Source organism: Delphinapterus leucas, chromosome 19 (assembly GCF_059928025.1).
Source record: "Delphinapterus leucas isolate spDelLeu-1000000601 "Yukka" chromosome 19, BTC_Dleu_Yukka2, whole genome shotgun sequence".
NCBI lineage: Eukaryota > Metazoa > Chordata > Mammalia > Artiodactyla > Monodontidae > Delphinapterus > Delphinapterus leucas.
In genome coordinates this window covers 42,626,644-42,644,029 of record NC_143147.1, presented here as the reverse complement: position 1 = coordinate 42,644,029, position 17,386 = coordinate 42,626,644, and the positions used below count along the sequence as shown (strand labels likewise).

Genomic DNA, 17,386 nt, shown 5'->3' with positions numbered 1-17,386 from the left:
CACTTCTATTTCCCTTTTTAGAGAAAACGCCACAAAACCTAAGAAAACGGGGGAAATGTATGACTCGATATGCTATAAGCTCAACTTTTGTTTCATGCATTGGTTTCCATCATTTATTGTTACACATTTTATTTCTTTGTTTTCCTTTCTTAACTTCTTGGATTGACTTCGCTAACCATATTAACTGTAGTGTGCTTATTCCACAACTTTATAATTATAAATTTTTAAATAGGTACATGGTATACACAATTTAAAAGGTACCAAGAAATATTTAGTGGAAACTGAGTCACCCCTGTCCCCAACCACGTTCATTTCCTCCCGTGAGGTAACAGTTATGTAAAGGTGAGCTTTGATAAGAATGGTTTTGTTGTTATTTAGACTTATTTTTCTGGATAGATTATCTAACCCTTGGTAATACAAAGTTGTTATCTCTAAGCTGCAAGCAAGGTATTATACAGACATAGTATGATCCTTTAAAATAGTCAGGGTGGACTCACTTTTCTAGTTATCCTACTACTGGTTTAATGTATATATAATATAGTTGTACTATGAATTGAGTTGCCATAATACACATTAAATTGTGTACATCTTTCCAGGTGACTTTAATTGCAGATGTTTTGAAGGGACTGTCGCAGCCTATTAAGTTGGGACAGTTCGAAATTTTCAGGGGAGTAGCTGATCTTGCTGACAGCCTGAAGCCATTGTGTTTTATTCTTTCTGTTCATTTTATGATATTTAGAGTTACACTGAGGAGCAAAACTAAATTGTGACCCCTTCCAGTCTATCCCCAGGTACAACTTGTCCAGATACGAAATGGCAAATGACCGTTATGGTAGGAAGAATAACAAATGAAAGCTCCTTAGTTTATGTCTTCTGTGGGAATATTATATGATGCTTTAGGGGTAGGGCAAGGGAGACAGAGCACGGTAGGGAGGAGATGCACCTAGGGTTGTCAGTTATCCAGTGAAATCTATTATCTCATAAACAATGAGGGTATGTCATTTTTCTAATTATATATTGCTTGTGACTGTTCTTCTGGGAATGTGGAATAAAAGGAAAGTGAAACCAGAGATGTACAATGACTGACTGTTAGAAAACTTTAATAATTAATTAGAGAACATCTATGGTACCGCAGGGTCAGGGTGCAAGGAAGATCATTGATCCGTTTAATATATAACATAGGTAAAGCCTGTTCCCTTTTATGTATTGTAACACTTCAGTTGTTGCACGGATACAGGAGATGGCTCCTAATAAACAGATTAGCCAGTAATATATCGTGCTATTGCTTGATTACTCTGTGTGTGAAATCCAATGAATTCCTTTACATTTAAATGGAAACATTTATAAATTACAGAGAAAACTTACAGAGCTCAGTAGAGGTAAGAGTCACTCCCTCAATAAATATAAGTAGGTACCTTTATCTTAAGGTAGTTAGGTGTGGTATTTTTGACCTGAGAGCCTTCTCCCTTTTTAAAAAATTATTTTTAAAAAGACCAGGGTTTAATTTTTGTCAGTTTGATAGTATGAAAGCATAACTTCTTAAATTTTGCAAATCTCTGATTACTACCGTTTATGTGTGTTTGTCGGCTGTTGTATTTCCTCTTTTGTGAATTGCTTGTTCGTTAGGAAATGCCTTAGACTATTTTGCTTTCGGATTATTTCTATTTGAGCCTTTCTTCTTGAAAGGCAAATTTTATTTTCTGTACTAAGAAACTACATTCCCAAGCAGAATTTCTTCCTGAGATCCTGAGTGCTTTCTGATCAGAAACAGAGTTTGGTAAAGAACCCTCTCTTACTGTATGGCTGCTATATAAATGCTGTTTTTAATAAGTACCAAAAATATATTGAAGTTTGTCCTTGGATGAGAGTTTATCACTGTTGGCCTTTGGGTGAACTTTGAGCCTGAGCTGTTTCATTCAAGGCAGCATGATGTCACTTAACTCACAAATTTCTCTGTTGCTAGAAAAAGGAATGTTGTTCCCCTAAATAACTTAAAGGACTGAATAATGCTGGCACAACATTATTCACCTCTCAGGTCTCCACTAAAGACTTCAGCATGGTAAGGGTTTTATTGTTCACAGAGGATTGGTGGGGATATGGTATGGAGTAGGAGAAAACAAAAGCTGTGTCTGGTCCTGAATCTGAAGAATATTTTATTCTACCGCCCACTCTGCTGTCGGTATGACCCAGCTCTCACTCACTTCTCCAAATAAAAACCTTTGGATCCATTTTTGCTTCTTCATATTAAAAGACTCTCTACGTTTCTTTCTAGAGCTGTTTATTCAGCATATGAACATATTTTAGGTTTTGCAATAGAAGCTAAAGCAGAGAGCTACATCTCACATAAAAAGTGAGATACCGTTTGGATCAACATTTACCCCCTTATTTGAGAAGTAGATTTCCCTGATTCCAGTACTACCAAGATTCATTTCAGGGAGTAGAGCAGCTTTTTAGCATCTCCTAAAGTTGGGAGCGTGGAGTTCACTCCAGGAGAGCCTGTGCTTGACTAGCAGCTGTGTCCTCTGAAGCTAAGAGAATTTATTACTGGGAGTTCAAGAGATGCAGGGAAGACTAGAACAAGAACATAACAGAACCAAATAGATTTTCCCTTCATTGGATTCATAAATAAGCACTGCTCATTGTTCAGCATTATGCTTTGTGTCAGTTTATATAAAAAGGATGCTTATAACATGTATGTGGTTAGTCTTTTAACTTTCATATGCGTTGTCAACTCTTTTCTTTCATTGTTTTAAGGACAGATGATGCTGGGAGCAAATAATTATTCCTTTTATTCTTTCATCTTAATGGAATATCTAGATCCTGTGTGCCCTGTTATAAACTCCGTAGTTAGGAGATCTGATTTTTTCTGGAGTATCTAAACCATAACCAAAACACTGAGAAAAGTAATTACCTGCTCTAATATAAAGTGTATTCAATATATTAATGGTAAAAATGTATCTCTCTCTTTCAACTAGAAGGCTAGATTTGTTGTGGATGAACTTAGGCTATTGAGATCTAGCTGTTACTTTCTGGGGATTTTCGAAAGAATTTGATTCCCTGGAATTGAGGGTACACTGTTACTACTTCGGGTAAAACACCCTGAAATGTCGAGAGCTTTACATTTCTCCAGGACTAGTAATAACTCATTCTTGGAACCTTGATTCAAACCTACATATCCTAACCTTCAAATATTCCATTAACTAGTGTTAAAAAGGAGATTTCAGGGATTCCCTGGTGGCGCAGTGGTTGAGAGTCTGCCTGCCGATGCAGGGGACATGGGTTCGTGCCCCGGTCCGGGAGGATCCCACATGCCGCGGAGTGGCTGGGCCTGTTAGCCATGGTCGTTGAACCTGAGCGTCCAGAGCCTGTGCTCCGCAATGGGAGAGGCCACAACAGTGAGAGGCCCACATACCACAGATAAAATTTTAAAAAAAAAGGAGATTTCAGCGTGTCACTTTAGGTATCTGTTAATACAATGTTTATAACTCTATTTAATTACTATATTTTATGTGGGTAATTTGTAAAAATTCTATACTCATTGATCCGCTTCCTGACTACTTATGGATTTGAGATGTTATATTATGAATTGACATTTTCCATTTTCAAATTGAGAATTTTGTTACGTGGGATTCAGACGTAGGGGTATTATCAGAGGGCCATTTAATCTTTCTGTTCATAATTTTACTTAGGTTGTTCTACTGACTTGGAAGTTTTTTGGGAGTTTTGATTAACAGGACTAATTTGCAAAGGTCAGTGCTGAAGCAGATTTGTTTTTGTTTGCTTTGCACATAAACACATATAAAATATATAAATATATTCATAGGAATACACACATACCTACACACACACTCATATATCACTGTAAGCCAGCAAAATACACTTAGTGATTTTTTTCTTAGCTTTTATTTACTCACTAGAAGCATGATCTGCTTTCCTGAGAACACAATATAAACAAAGTCTAGCTCATAGTTACGTCATAACGATCTGCTCATCCTGCCCTTGGTTGTTGATCTATACTTATCAAATGCCTGTGTGTACAGGCAGTACTTTTGAAGCTGTATTCTCTAAAGAAAATTGACAGTGTATCCTTTTTAGTTAGATGGATAGGCTTGTTTTAAATTACTGTACTAAAGGTAGGGATAGAACATGGCAGAGATTTTTATTTCAAAATTCCATATCCTTTTCCTAACCCAAGATTATTAACTATCTAAAACAGTTGGTAAAAGTAAAAGATACTAACCATTTTTCTTTAGATAGAAGGTAGGTATATTGGTCCATTAAACTCAGGCTTGCAATATATGTAACTTTTTTTTTATAAATAAACTCTCTTAAGTCCTCTTTTGTGCCTCCATCCTAACAAGTACAGAAAAATTAATCTCATCAGCTATAGCCTTTTTTTAAATAATAGCTGGTATTTATTTATTTATTTGGCCACGTGACATGTGGGATCTTAGTTCCCTGACCAGGGATCATTTTATCTTTATTTTCACCACTGAGATGTCCCAGTTCCCTGCCCGATCATTGGCTATTGGTTCATATAGATCTCTGCAACATCCGTCCTTGTTTCAAAGCCTTTTCAAAGTCTGACAGTTCCCTGGACCTTGTCCATATTACTCTTGGACACATAGTAAATAGTCATCATCCCATCCATAGGGGACTTAGAGAGGTTGTCACAGGCTCAGCTGTGCAGACCCACTATGTGCACAGCTTCTCTACTGTTGCACATGTGGAATCTCCTGCTACTTCCTTGAACTCTACCCAAGAATGAAGATAAAGGGCTTCCCTGGGGGCGCAGTGGTTGAGGGTCCGCCTGCCAATGCAGGGGACACGGGTTCGTGCCCCGGTCCGGGAGGATCCCACATGCCGTGGAGCGGCTGGGCCCGTGAGCCATGGCCGCTGAGCCTGCGTGTCCGGAGCCGGTGCTCCGCAGCGGGAGAGGCCGCAACGGGAGAGGCCGCAGCAGTGAGAGGCCCGCATACCGCAAAATAAAAAAGAATGAAGATAGGATTTTTCACAGCTGTTCATGCCAAAAACTCCTTCTGAATTCTGTCATTTCATACCCTTCCTTGGGAACCCTCTTTTCCCCCCTTTCTGCTTATGGGACTCTCACTCCAATCTCAAAATATCTTTCCTAATAATTAGCTGCTTGGAGAGCACGGAAACTTTCTTCTTAACTATCATACTTTCACTCTCTTTTTCTTATCCCAGGGTCAAATTTTTGAATTCTTTTTTTCTCTGTGAGCAGGTATATCATTGCTTCCCTGAGATAGTAAACATGGAATGTTCTTCCTACCTGGATTGGAGAAATTTTTTAAATGTAAAGAAATACGAGAGAGAGGGAAGGACATTTATTTTATGTTGAAAAATATTATTCCACCACACTTGTATTTTTATAGTGTGAATCTTCTGAATGCTTCAAAGCTTTCTTAATAAGAATACTGTTTTTTAGTGAACATAAGGTATGGAAACTCTTCTTACAATCTCAATTTAGAAATTCAGGATTCAGACTTAATTTTTCATAGATATACATTTGGTATTTTTACCACTTCCTTTGGGAAACAGGGAATGGCTGGGAAGAGGAGGAGGAGGAGGAAGAGATTTCTTCTTTTTCTTTTTCTTAAGAAACTTTTCACTGTGGGAAATTTGAAACATACACACAATCAAAAAACAATAGTATAATGACTCTTCATGTACCTGTTCTTCACCTTCAACAATAATCAACTCATAACTAACCTTTTTTCTCCTATAATCCTACTCCTCACCATTCTCTGCCGTTGGATTTTTTAAAAATTTATTTATTTATTTATTTATTTTTGGCTGTGCTGGGTCTTCGTTGCTGCTCACGGGCTTTCTCTAGCTGTGGCGAGCGGGGGCTACTCTTTGTTGTGGTGCGTGGGCTTCTCATTGCGGTGGCTTCTGTTATTGCAGAGCACGGGCTCTAGGCGCACGGGCTTCAGTAGCTGTGGCTCGCGGGCTCTAGAGCCCAGGCTCAGCAGTGTGGCGCACGGGCTTAGTTGCTCTGCAGCATGTGAGATCTTCCTGGGCCAGGGCTTGAACCCGTGTCCCCTGCATTGGCAGGTGGATTCTTAACCACTGCGCCACCAGGGAAGTCCCATTGGATTATTATTATTATTTTTTTTTTTTTTTGCGGTACGCGGGCCTCTCACTGTTGTGGCCTCTCCCGTTGCGGAGCACAGGCTCCGGACGCGCAGGCTCAGCGGCCATGGCTCACGGGCCCAGCCGCTCCGCGGCATGTGGGATCTTTCCAGACCGGGGCACGAACCCGTGTCCCGTGCATCGGCAGGTGGACTCTCAACCACTGCGACACCAGGGAAGCCCTGGATTATTTTTAAGTTTATCCCCCCTCCCACCCCACCCCTTGCCTTTTTCTTTTTTTTGGCTGTGCCTTGCACCTTTCAGGGTCTTAGCTACCCCACCAGGGATTGAACCCAGGCCCTCCCTCGGCAGTGAAAGCATGGAGTCCTAACCACTGGACCTCCAGGGAATTCCCAAGTTTATCCCATTTTGATGATGGATGAATAAGTGTTCTACCATTCTGGTATCATTACTTATTCCAGAATGCAAAACTCCATTTATTCACGTAATACTTATGGAATGCTTATTCTGCAACAGGTAGTAGCCTAGGCTCAGCATATGTAAAGTACATTGTAAACTCCTGGAAAAAATTCACATTAGGTACTAGTTGGTAACACAAGGGTATAATTTCTCACTTCTTCTTAAGTTTTTCCAATATCTTTCTGTCTACCCTAGCTTTATTTTTTTTAAAAAAAGAAGGCCGTAAACCATCTGCTGATCCCTGCCCCGTTTGCCTTCCTGATTCTTCTTCCACTCCCAACTTGCCTCATCACACCCAACCACACTGGCCTCCTGACATTACTGAAACATTTCCTTTATGTTCCCACTTCAAAATGTTTGTAATTGATATTCTCTCTGTAACACTTTCCCCTCAGATATCTGCATGGCCTATTCATACCTCACCTCTTTAAAATCTTCTCTCACCTCAACTGCGTTCCAAAGTGTGTCCTGACCTCTAGACATTTGTCCATAGTTGCCTTCTTGACTAGTATTTAGGGAGTGGGGTTTTGAGGCATACTCTTGCTCTGTTCTTTATTAAGAATTTAATATCAAATTTATTTATTAAAAAGAATACAAATGGTTGGGGAACAACTCAGCCTTTGCAAACATAAATTTACTGATCATCTTTGCAATATACACCAAAATTATTTAAAAGGATGCTTAAATATTAATTGATTATTATGGTATTCTTTTCTTCATGATATTCAGAATCCTAAGAAATTAGGTGTTATGCTTTGGTGATAACTTGTGTTTTGTGCCAGATGCCAGCATGCCTCTCAGCTGTAGAACTATGAATCTGAAGAACTGATAGCTAATAGTTTTAACCACTGCAAATCTTGTATTTTAATACTATTTATCTCCTTCTGATGAGTAATTGACTGGTATCATTTCTCCTCTCCCAGATAGTTAAGATAAGGTTTTTGTGAGTACGTCTTCTTTAAAATCTTGTCCTATGTTCTGCTCTGTCTACTTCACTAATATCTGTTTCACTGAGATTTAGTTCTTCAAAATACCTTGTTCTGGCAAGAGAGCTGTGAGATTAGCATTCTCAGTCACTGCTCATGGAAGTGTAACTCTTTCTGAGAATATGCATTAAGAAATTTAGACATGTTCATATCCTTTGATTTCATTTTTAGGAATGTAGCCTAAGGAAAATGCACATACTGAAGTATATATACCTATCTCTGGGTGGTAGAAATTCTGAGATTATTTTCTTTTTCTCATTCTTTTCTGTTTCTTCTAGGTTTCTTTAATACTCACCAACTTTCCATCCTCTTCTGTTCTCTTCCTTTTCTTTTCTCTATTTCCCCTCAGTACTTTATTGCTTTATTTCTCTTAGTATTAAAATGTATACAGAGGGAGAGAATATATGGGGAATCTGTATCTTCTCATCCATTTTGTTTTGAACCTAAAATTGTCCTTAAAAATGAAGTCTATTTTATAATAAAAATAAGCAAATAAATAGTATGGGATTTTAGGGACTTCCCTGGGTGGCACAGTGGTTGGGAGTCCGCCTGCCAGTGCAGGGGACATGGGTTTGAGCCCTGGTCTGGGAAGATCCCACATGCCGCGGAGCTGCGGGGCCAGTGTGCCACAGGTACTGAACCTGCGCTCTGGAGCCCAGGAGCCACAACTACTGAGCCCTAGTGCTGCAGCTCCTGAAGCCTGCGCGCCCTAGAGCCCGTGCTCCGCAACAAGAGAGGCCACCGCAATAAGAAGCCCGCACACCGTGGCGAGGAGTGGTCCCTGAAAGCCACAGCTAGAGAGAGCCTGCACTCAGCAACAAAGACCCCAATGCAGCCAAAAATAAATAAATTAAATTAAATTAAAACAAATAGTATGGGACTTTAAATAAGTTTCTTTTGGGATGGTATTTGGTTCATTAGGAACTCAATAAATGTTTGCTGAATCATTTTATTGCTTTGACTAAGCAAAGGTTGTTCTTTTTATGAGAAAGCAGCCTCTTTGTGTTTTAAAGCCTATATCCTACCACCTGAGAATCAGGGAAACTACTGAAGTATCCAGAAAAAATGAAACATTTCTTTGGATAAATGAAATGTTTTAGGAACTAAAAGTGTTTTAAAATTAAAAATATTTTAATGCCTTCCCTTTATATGAACTATTAAATAGACTCTTAAAGAATCTTATTTGATATTTGTTTTAAAAACCCCTTCCTGAATTATAGGAACTGCATTAAATTAATTTCATTGTTAGATGGAGAGGACTGAAGTGTCCTAAAGGCTAGGAATTATATTGGTGCATGGGCAATCGAATTGTCACTATTCCTTAATGTACTTGTGCCGTTCAGATGAAATTAGTTGTGTATTTCTTTAACAGTGATATATGTAATGACTAAATTCCTGCAGATGTTTTTTAAAGTGTACTCTTATTTGGAGATTTTTCTTATTCCTCAGAAACTCAGTCTTTCTTGTTCGTTAATTATTTGAATTGTGCATTGAATGTCTTATTTTAGCTTATAAATTACCACAGTATTCAGGATGGTTATGCCCGCATTCATTTTTTTCACTGCATGGATTAAAGTTGTTTAAATACATTTTCTTTCTCCTGCAGTGGTTCCCCCTGGAAGTCCTGGGCCCATTACTCGGCATGGGTCCTATGACAGTTTAGCTTCTGACCATAGTGGACAGGAAGATGAAGAGTGGCTGTCTCAGGTAAGACTCTGAAACACTGGGTCTATTAAAGTGACAGAAAACAGAGATCCATTAGCTCTTTTTTTCTTGAATTTTAAAAATTATTTTCCTTAGAGGAAAATGGGCAGAATTGGGATTTTTTTAGGTTCCCCAAGAAATAATCAATTGTCTTTCCATATTAAGAATTTCTCATAAATATTGCTGCAGGGATACATATATTTTATACACACACATATACATATGTATATATGTGTGTACATTAGCGTTCACACAGAGAGCATAAAATATGCTATCTTTCAAACAATCCATTCATATCCCCCAGGACCTTGGATTTCAGATGGACTGTTTGGATTAAAATAAGAATTAGCCTTGTTAAAACAGTGAAGCCTTTCAACAGTCTTTGGGCTTTTTTTTTGTGGAGGCAACAATTTCTGAAGATTGGGCCCATACTTTGATTAGGAAAGTTAGGCATTCTAATCTACACAAGTGCCCGCCTGGCTTTCCTTTCCTAAGCTCCTGTAATGCCGCTTCTAGCGGTCTCAAAACCAGTCCTGTAACAGCTTCGACTGACCCTTCCTCTCCGTGCTAGGTGAAGCTGTCTTCGTCTCAAGGGCTTTGAAATAAAAGATACTCAGGCAGATTTCAAAATGATGAGATTACAAGTGACTTCATTACAAATGCTGTTATGTCTGTCTCAAGTCTGACATCATTTGGTGAAGTTAATGACTGGTCTCAGATTACCAATCCAGCGGCTTTTCATCAGACAGGTGCCTCAGTGGAGGCCGGGTGCAGTTTCATTGCTTTCTCAGGGAAGGGAGCCCGAAAAACTAAAGGGAATCTGGGAACTGGAGAATCAAATTGTTTCTAGGTGACATACATTTCATCACATCAAAAATACTCCCAGGAAGATCCTTGAAGGAGCTTGATGCATATGGAGATACATCATTTCTTGAGGATACCACGATAAATTTAAAAAAGAAAAAAGAATGCTGGCAAAGAAACCACTGTCCTTCACTTCCACTTTTCAATTAGAAAAAGGGGTAATGTGTGCTGTCAGTGTGAAAGTATCTACAACATGTTTGTACTGCATACAACAGGAGAGTGAGCAGGAACATCTGGCCATTGCCTCAGTGAAATTGCACAGGCATCTGTTTACCTCTCGGCTCTGTGACACTGATGGTTTTGAGCTTAAAATACACAGAATGCTTTATCTGTGGCCTCATTTACATTGCTGAATACAACTTCTTGAATGAGAAATCACTGTCCTAAATCTGAGTAGTTTTCTCCCTGTGATTAGTGGGAATGTGAATATTGTTCCAAGACCGTGATGCTTTTGCCCCTTAGGACTTACAAACACAGAGCTGCACTCCGTGAACCTTTTCAGTTACATTTTGTTAAGAATTAATCACTGCAATCAGAGAAATGTGATTAAATATAAAAGAACTCAGGGCAAAACTAAGGCACATGGCAAGTCAGTTCCATAAAGTATGTATACGGACGTGGATGTAGCAATTACAAGACATTGAGAAATAGTGTTTTACCAAAGGTTTGCATATTTAGTCTCTTATTCAAGTCGCTCATTTGTAAAATCACATGTTTATTTTTAGGTTTTACCCTGTGTCTTACTCTCTGCATTGTCTAATATTGGCAACATTCCATACCCCCTCCTTAGAGCATGAAGTTCATAAAGCATTCTGTTATTACTGTTTTGCAGCATTTAAAATACCTATGTGAATGTTCATGGTAGTTGAGAAAACAATCTAATTAAGAAATGGTATTTTGAAGACAAATCTAGTTTGAGGGAAAATATATAGCCCTCTCTTACGTTAAAAATGAAATTTGGAGGATTTTGAGGGCAGTAAATATTATAGTGTTTAATTGTGGAAAGAAACTGGCTTTGGGTATTAAATTATTTCAGACCTTTTCTTTTCCTTGGATAGTTCAAGAGCAACTTCACATTTGTCATGAGCTTGGTCCTCAATGAAGGAATTACTTTTAATCTGTGGATTGATAGGTGTAGTATTCACTGCATGCCCACAAAGTGGTAAGTACTGTCTAGAATGAGCGAAAAACGTAGTCCCTAGGGAGCCAGTGCTCAGTATATGAGGCAGGCAACTGATCCTTTTATTCTCATGTGATTTTTGTGTTATATACGTGGGGTGCATGTGTGTGTGTGTGTGTGTGTGTATTTGTGTTTACATATACACACATATATTTACACATACACAAAACGAGTTTCTGGTATTGATATATTTTGGTGAGAACCTGTAGAGGGATGTAGTGAATGTCTCTATAGGTTGCTACTGTCATCACCTTTTTAAAAAATATATATATATTTATTTATTATTATTATTTTTTGACTGTGCCTAGTCTTAGTTGCAGCACACGGGACCTTTTGTTACGGTGTGCAGGCTCCAGAGCACATGGGCTCTGTAGTCGCAGCACACAGGCTCTCCAGTTGCAGCATGCGGGCTTAGTTGCCCTGCGGCATGTGGGATCTTAGTTCCCCGACCAGGGATTGAACCAGTGTCCCCTGCGTTGCAAGACAGATTCTTAACCACTGGACCATCAGGGAAGTCCCTGTCATCACCTTTTGATTGTAGATGCCCTGTCCCTCTTCCACTTGGTTAAGATGGGCTTCTTGGAGAATGTGAGTGTTCAGAGCTGAGACTGGGGTGAGGGGGTGGATCATGAAAGGCTCTCAAAGGGAGAGCCTAATACATTTCAATCATGATTCCTAATCTGTTCCAGGTAGAAATTGTAACGCACACCGGACCCCACAGACGTCTGTGGATGGGTCCACAGTTCCAGTTCAAAACCATCCATCCCTCAGGCCAAACCACAGTCATATCATCCAGTTCATCTGTGTTGCAGTCTCATGGTCCAAGTGATACTCCACAGCCCCTTTCGGATTTTGATACAGATGATCTTGATCTCAACAGTCTCAGGTAAGAAATAAGAACTAGAGAGTGATTTGAACACATTAATATGTTCATTTGTCGTTAACATCTTAGATAATATTTGCATTTCCCCTTTTGACGCTGTATCACATTGCAGAATACATGCAGTGTAACATGTGGTTCATCATTATCACTGGGGATCTTATGTGAGATCTTATCACATCCAATAAATATTTGTGTTCTGGATTGTACTTCCCTAAATCTAATATTCAGTGTACTTTTTAAAGCCGTCTTATTTTATGATGCCTCTCTCATATTTCTAATATCTATCTCTTTATCTGTCTTGCTATATTTTCATCATATATATTCTCGATTCTTACTTGTAAGAATCACAGTAGTTTACAGAGTATGCTTTTTATTATTAGCATTTTTTTAAATGTAATTAAGAACTTTTTGACTTTTGTGCTCTTCTGTTTGCTTAGCAGTTTAATTTGTTACACCAAGACTTGACACATTAGGATACAACAGACAGTGAAGGGCTCAGTCTAATGCAATATAATCTCCCTTTCCTTGTGTTCTTTTAAAAAAAAATTCTACAGTGTATTTTTATTTGAATCTAAAATAGCCCTCTGACCTTTTCCTTGCATCTCTTTTTTAAAAATTGTGGAAATATGTGTCCCAATCCTATGTTGGAAGTATGTTTTTATTCTACTTCTTTGTCAACATTAACAACAAATCTTTATAACAATGCAAAAGCTGTTGCAGAGGTGGATTAGGCCTAGATATTTCTTCTTTAAGAATAACTCATATAATGAAACATGTCTCCTGCAATACCTTTCTAAGTATTTTAGTTTTGTGTTGTTTTTTTTTTTTATTGTGGTACGCGGGCCTCTCACTGTTGTGGCCTCTCTCGTTGAGGAGCACAGGCTCCGGACGCGCAGGCGCAGCAGCCATGGCTCACGGGCCCAGCCGCTCCGCGGCATGTGGGATCTTCCCGGACTGGGGCACGAACCCGCGTCCCCTGCATCGGCAGGTGGACTCTCAACCACTGCGCCACCAGGGAAGCCCAGTATTTTAGTTTTTTATTTTAGTTTTCTTTGTATTTTATTTCTTCCATACATTTTTGTTTTTTTTGGTTCAGTATATTTTCTTCAGCTTTCTAGAAGTGGCACTTCTCCCTAAGATGTGAGGCAATAGTGACAATACAGTGGGTGCTAGACCATTTTTCATAGGTACTAATTATAAAATATGATCCAGTTTCAGAAAATCAAGTAGAGTCAGTCCTCAGCTTAGTGAATAAGTGCATATTCAAATGTTTTTATAGGTTATTTTGTTACTTAAATGTTAATAAAATAGACCCATAAAACTATGTTTATTCTCTTTACTAAAGTATTCGCAAGATTCTCCCCCCACCTTTTTTTCTTTCTGTTGATTGTCACCCGCTACTCTGATAAGACCCTGTCCCTTTTCTTTGGAGGACATCCTCAGCTCCTGTATACACAGCTCTGTTCCTTTGGGTTTTTTGTTTGTTTCTTTTTTTGTCTTTAAAGTTTTTTTTTTTTTGATGTGGACCATTTTTAAAGTCTTTATTGAATTTATTACAATATTGCTTCTGTTTTCTGTTTTGGTTTTTTGGCCACAAGGCATGTGGGATCTTAGCTCCCCGACCAGGAGTCGAACACGCACCCCCTGCACTGGAAGGTGAAGTCCTAACCACTGGACTGCCAGGGAAGTCCCCTGTTCCTTTGTTTTTGACCTCCCCTAGCTTTCTTATCCCTGTTCTTACCCCTGTTCCTTTGTTTTTGACCTCCCCTAGCTTTCTTACCCTTTATTTCAGATACAGTTCTTCATTCTCTAACTTGCTTCTTCAGACAGAGCTTTATTCCTGAAATCCTTCCAGAAATTTCCTCAGGGACTTTTCTTTTTCTTATACTAAAGAGCTCCCGGTATTTAAATTGTTTCTGTCCTATTTGTTGGGAACATATAAATATTAGAAACCGGGCTTCCCTGGTGGCGCAGTGGTTGAGAGTCCGCCTGCCAATGCAGGGGACACGGGTTCGTGCCCCGGTCTGGAAAGATCCCACATGCCGCGGAGCGGCTGGGCCCGTGAGCCATGGCCGCTGAGCCTGCGCTTCCGGAGCCTGTGCTCCACAACGGGAGAGGCCACAACAGTGAGAGGCCCACGTACAGCAAAAAAAAAATAATAATAATAAATAAATAAATATTAGAAACCTTTATGTTAGTCCCAGGTTTATAATTTTTTTTTATTTCACTTGTAGTTTATATTTAAACATTTAAGCATATAGGCCCTTGGTTATGACCTTAACCCCATTAGAACACAGTTTTGGTGGAAAATTCAGATTTACCTCACATCATTTCAATTATGTGTCCTGTTTAGTACCATTTCCTGCCCAGCATCCAGTTAGAAATCCCACTCTTTATATTCTCCTCACTCCTGTCCACTATCACTTTATCCCAGCTCCTCACCTCTGGTTCTACATTTCTTTAGGCTTATGCACAATGGCAGTATGTCTGTTGACTTTACCTTCTTCTTTCTATTTATTTAATTTATTTTTGGCTGCGTTGGGTCTTCCTTGCTGCGCACGGGCTTTCCCTAGTTGTGGTGAGCGGGGGCTGCACTTCGTTGTGGTGGCTTCTCTTGTTGCCGAGCGTGGGCTTTAGGCACGCGGGCTTCAGTAGTTGTGGCACGTGGGCTCAGTAGTTGTGGCTCGTGGGCTCTAGAGCGCAGGCTCAGTAGTTGTGGCGCATGGGCTTAGTTGCTCTGTGGCATGTGGGATCTTCCCGGGCCAGGGCTCGAACCCGTGTCCCCTGCACTGGCAGGCGGATTCTTAACCACTGCGCCACCAGGGAAGCGGCCCCGTACCTTCTCCTTTAAATTGTGAAGACTTGTTTAGATTTTTTGGCTCAACTGACCCTTTACACCTGGTACCTTGTCCTATACCTCATATTGCTAAGGATTACTGGATGCTGTGGTATTCTGCCTCCCTGTATCCTAACCAAAATGGCAGCAGTCAGGTGGCTGTCATATCTATAACAGGCATGGCTGTTAGGCATGGCTAACCTCATTACCAGCTCCTTATTTGGAATAGGGATTTAACTCATTAAAAAGGTCAATGAAATATTTATTAATAGACCTGAGAAATAGATAATGTAAAAGAAAGTGAAATATAGAACCTAGTTTTTCATTCAAGATTAGCTTCTAAGAAATCAGTTTCATTTTATCATTTTATTTTTTCATCTAGTTAATTAATACATCCATCAACTGATGTATTTTATATATGTATGTTGTGAATTTTCTGTGTGTGAGAACATTTAACTTCTACTCTTTTAGCAAACTTCAGTTATATAATATAGTTTTATTAACCATAGTCACCGTGTGATACATTAGATCTTCACACCTTAATCATATTATTTTAATTGATATATAATTCACATAACATAAAATTCACTGTACAATTCAGTGGCTTTATTACATTCACTATGTTGTGCTACATCCCCCAGTGTAATTCTAGGACATTTCCATCACCCCCACCAGTTTTTTTTTGGTCTTTTTAAAATTATTATTATGGAAAAATTTCAAGCATATATAAAAATATGTAAAGTTAAAGAGAATAATAGAATTAACCCCTGTGTATCCGTTGCCCAGCTTCAACACATCAATTCTTGGCCAATCTTCTTTCATCTATAGCCCAGTCCATACCCCACCCACAACTCTGGATGATTCAGAAACTCCAATGCTATAAAGTGAATTAATAATAGGAAAATTATTAGGCCACATAAATTATTTAGATCGGGAAGGGGCTTTGATTTGCATGCACTGGGCATGTCTAACAGGCTAGCTTCCTGTTTCTTATAAGACCCAGAAAACATCTCTTCTAGAAACTTCAAATAAACTCTTCCTCTCTTCTCACTGGCCCTCATTTGCTTCGGCCTGCCCATCCCTGAGCTAATTAATCTCACCATGAGATGATGGGATTACCATGACTGGCTTGGGAAAATGACCTGGTGCAGAAGGCATACTGGTTAGGGCACCATTATCGTCCACTACAGCAGTGATCATCAACATTTCCAACTTCCAGTACTAGATCAAATGCATCATTTTTCATCCCCCCGCCCCATTTCTTTCTTTCATACAACAAATGCATATACATTCGAGCTGTGCTTTCAGTAAGGACTCTTTTGGGACTTCCCTGGTGGCGCAGTGGTTAAGAATCCGCCTGTCAATTCCCACATGCCACGGAGCAACCAAGCCCATGTGCCACAACTACTGAGCCCGTGAGCCACAACTACTGAGCCCGTGAGCCACAACTACTGAGCCCGTGTGCCACAACTACTGAAGCCTGTGCACCTAGAGCCCGTGCTCCGCAACAAGAGAAGCCACCACGATGAGAAGCCCGCGCACCGCAACGAAGAGGAGCCCCCACTCTCTGCAACTAGAAAAAGCCCCCGCACAGCAGCGAAGACCCAGTGCAGCCAAAAATAAATAAATTTATTAAAAAAACATACAAAAATACCTCTTCACAAAGATTAACTCAATGGATCACGGATCTAAATGTAAAAAGCAAAATTAAAAAAAAAAAAGGACTCTTTTTCTGTAGTCCATAATTGGTATGTCAGGCTTCTATAATCTGTCCCATGGTGCTTATCGATTCTTATCTTCCACCAGTATCCACTATAAACCCTATGCTTAAGCCAAATCATGCTCCTCAAGATGCCCTCCATTTATCATGCTTGGTCACAATTCCAAGGGTTCACTTGTTCTAGTTCTATGTTTAAAGGGCACTTCTTGCCCCTTGGCATATATACACATCCTAAGACTGTATACAGGTCCAATTTCTTTTTTTTTTTTTTTACATCTTTATTGGAGTATAATTGTTTTACAATGGTGTGTTAGTTTCTGCTTTATAACAAAGTGAATCAGTTATACATATACATATGTTCCCATATCCCTTCCCCCTTGCATCTCCCTCCCTCCCACCCTCCCCATCCCACCCCTCCAGGCCAATTTCTGTTATAGCGCCATAAGATCATCTCGATCTGCTGTGGGCTGTACTTTCCTCCCCCCATTTCTTCATTCTGAGCTTTCACTACCTATTTCATTCATTTTCACACTCCAGTTTTCTTTTGCATCAGTCCTGAGTGTCCATATGCTATAATATATATCTGCACACAGACTTTGTATTTCGTGTTTTGTTTCTGCTTGTTCCTAGAATAATA

General features: G+C 39.5%; 1 protein-coding gene across 11 annotated transcripts in view; it reads left to right on the top strand.

The window, feature by feature from the left end:
* The window catches only part of BCAS3 (BCAS3 microtubule associated cell migration factor), a 576,417-nt gene that overhangs the window by 277,203 nt on the left and 281,828 nt on the right, over positions 1 to 17,386 (top strand). For 9 of the 11 annotated variants that reach the window (XM_022552784.3, XM_089900965.1, XM_089900966.1 and 6 more), the window contains 2 exons: positions 9,169 to 9,269; positions 12,000 to 12,196. In XM_022552784.3, the coding sequence (XP_022408492.1) occupies positions 9,169 to 9,269; positions 12,000 to 12,196 (298 nt within the window). The other 2 variants (XM_089900971.1, XM_089900973.1) reach the window with 2 other exon arrangements.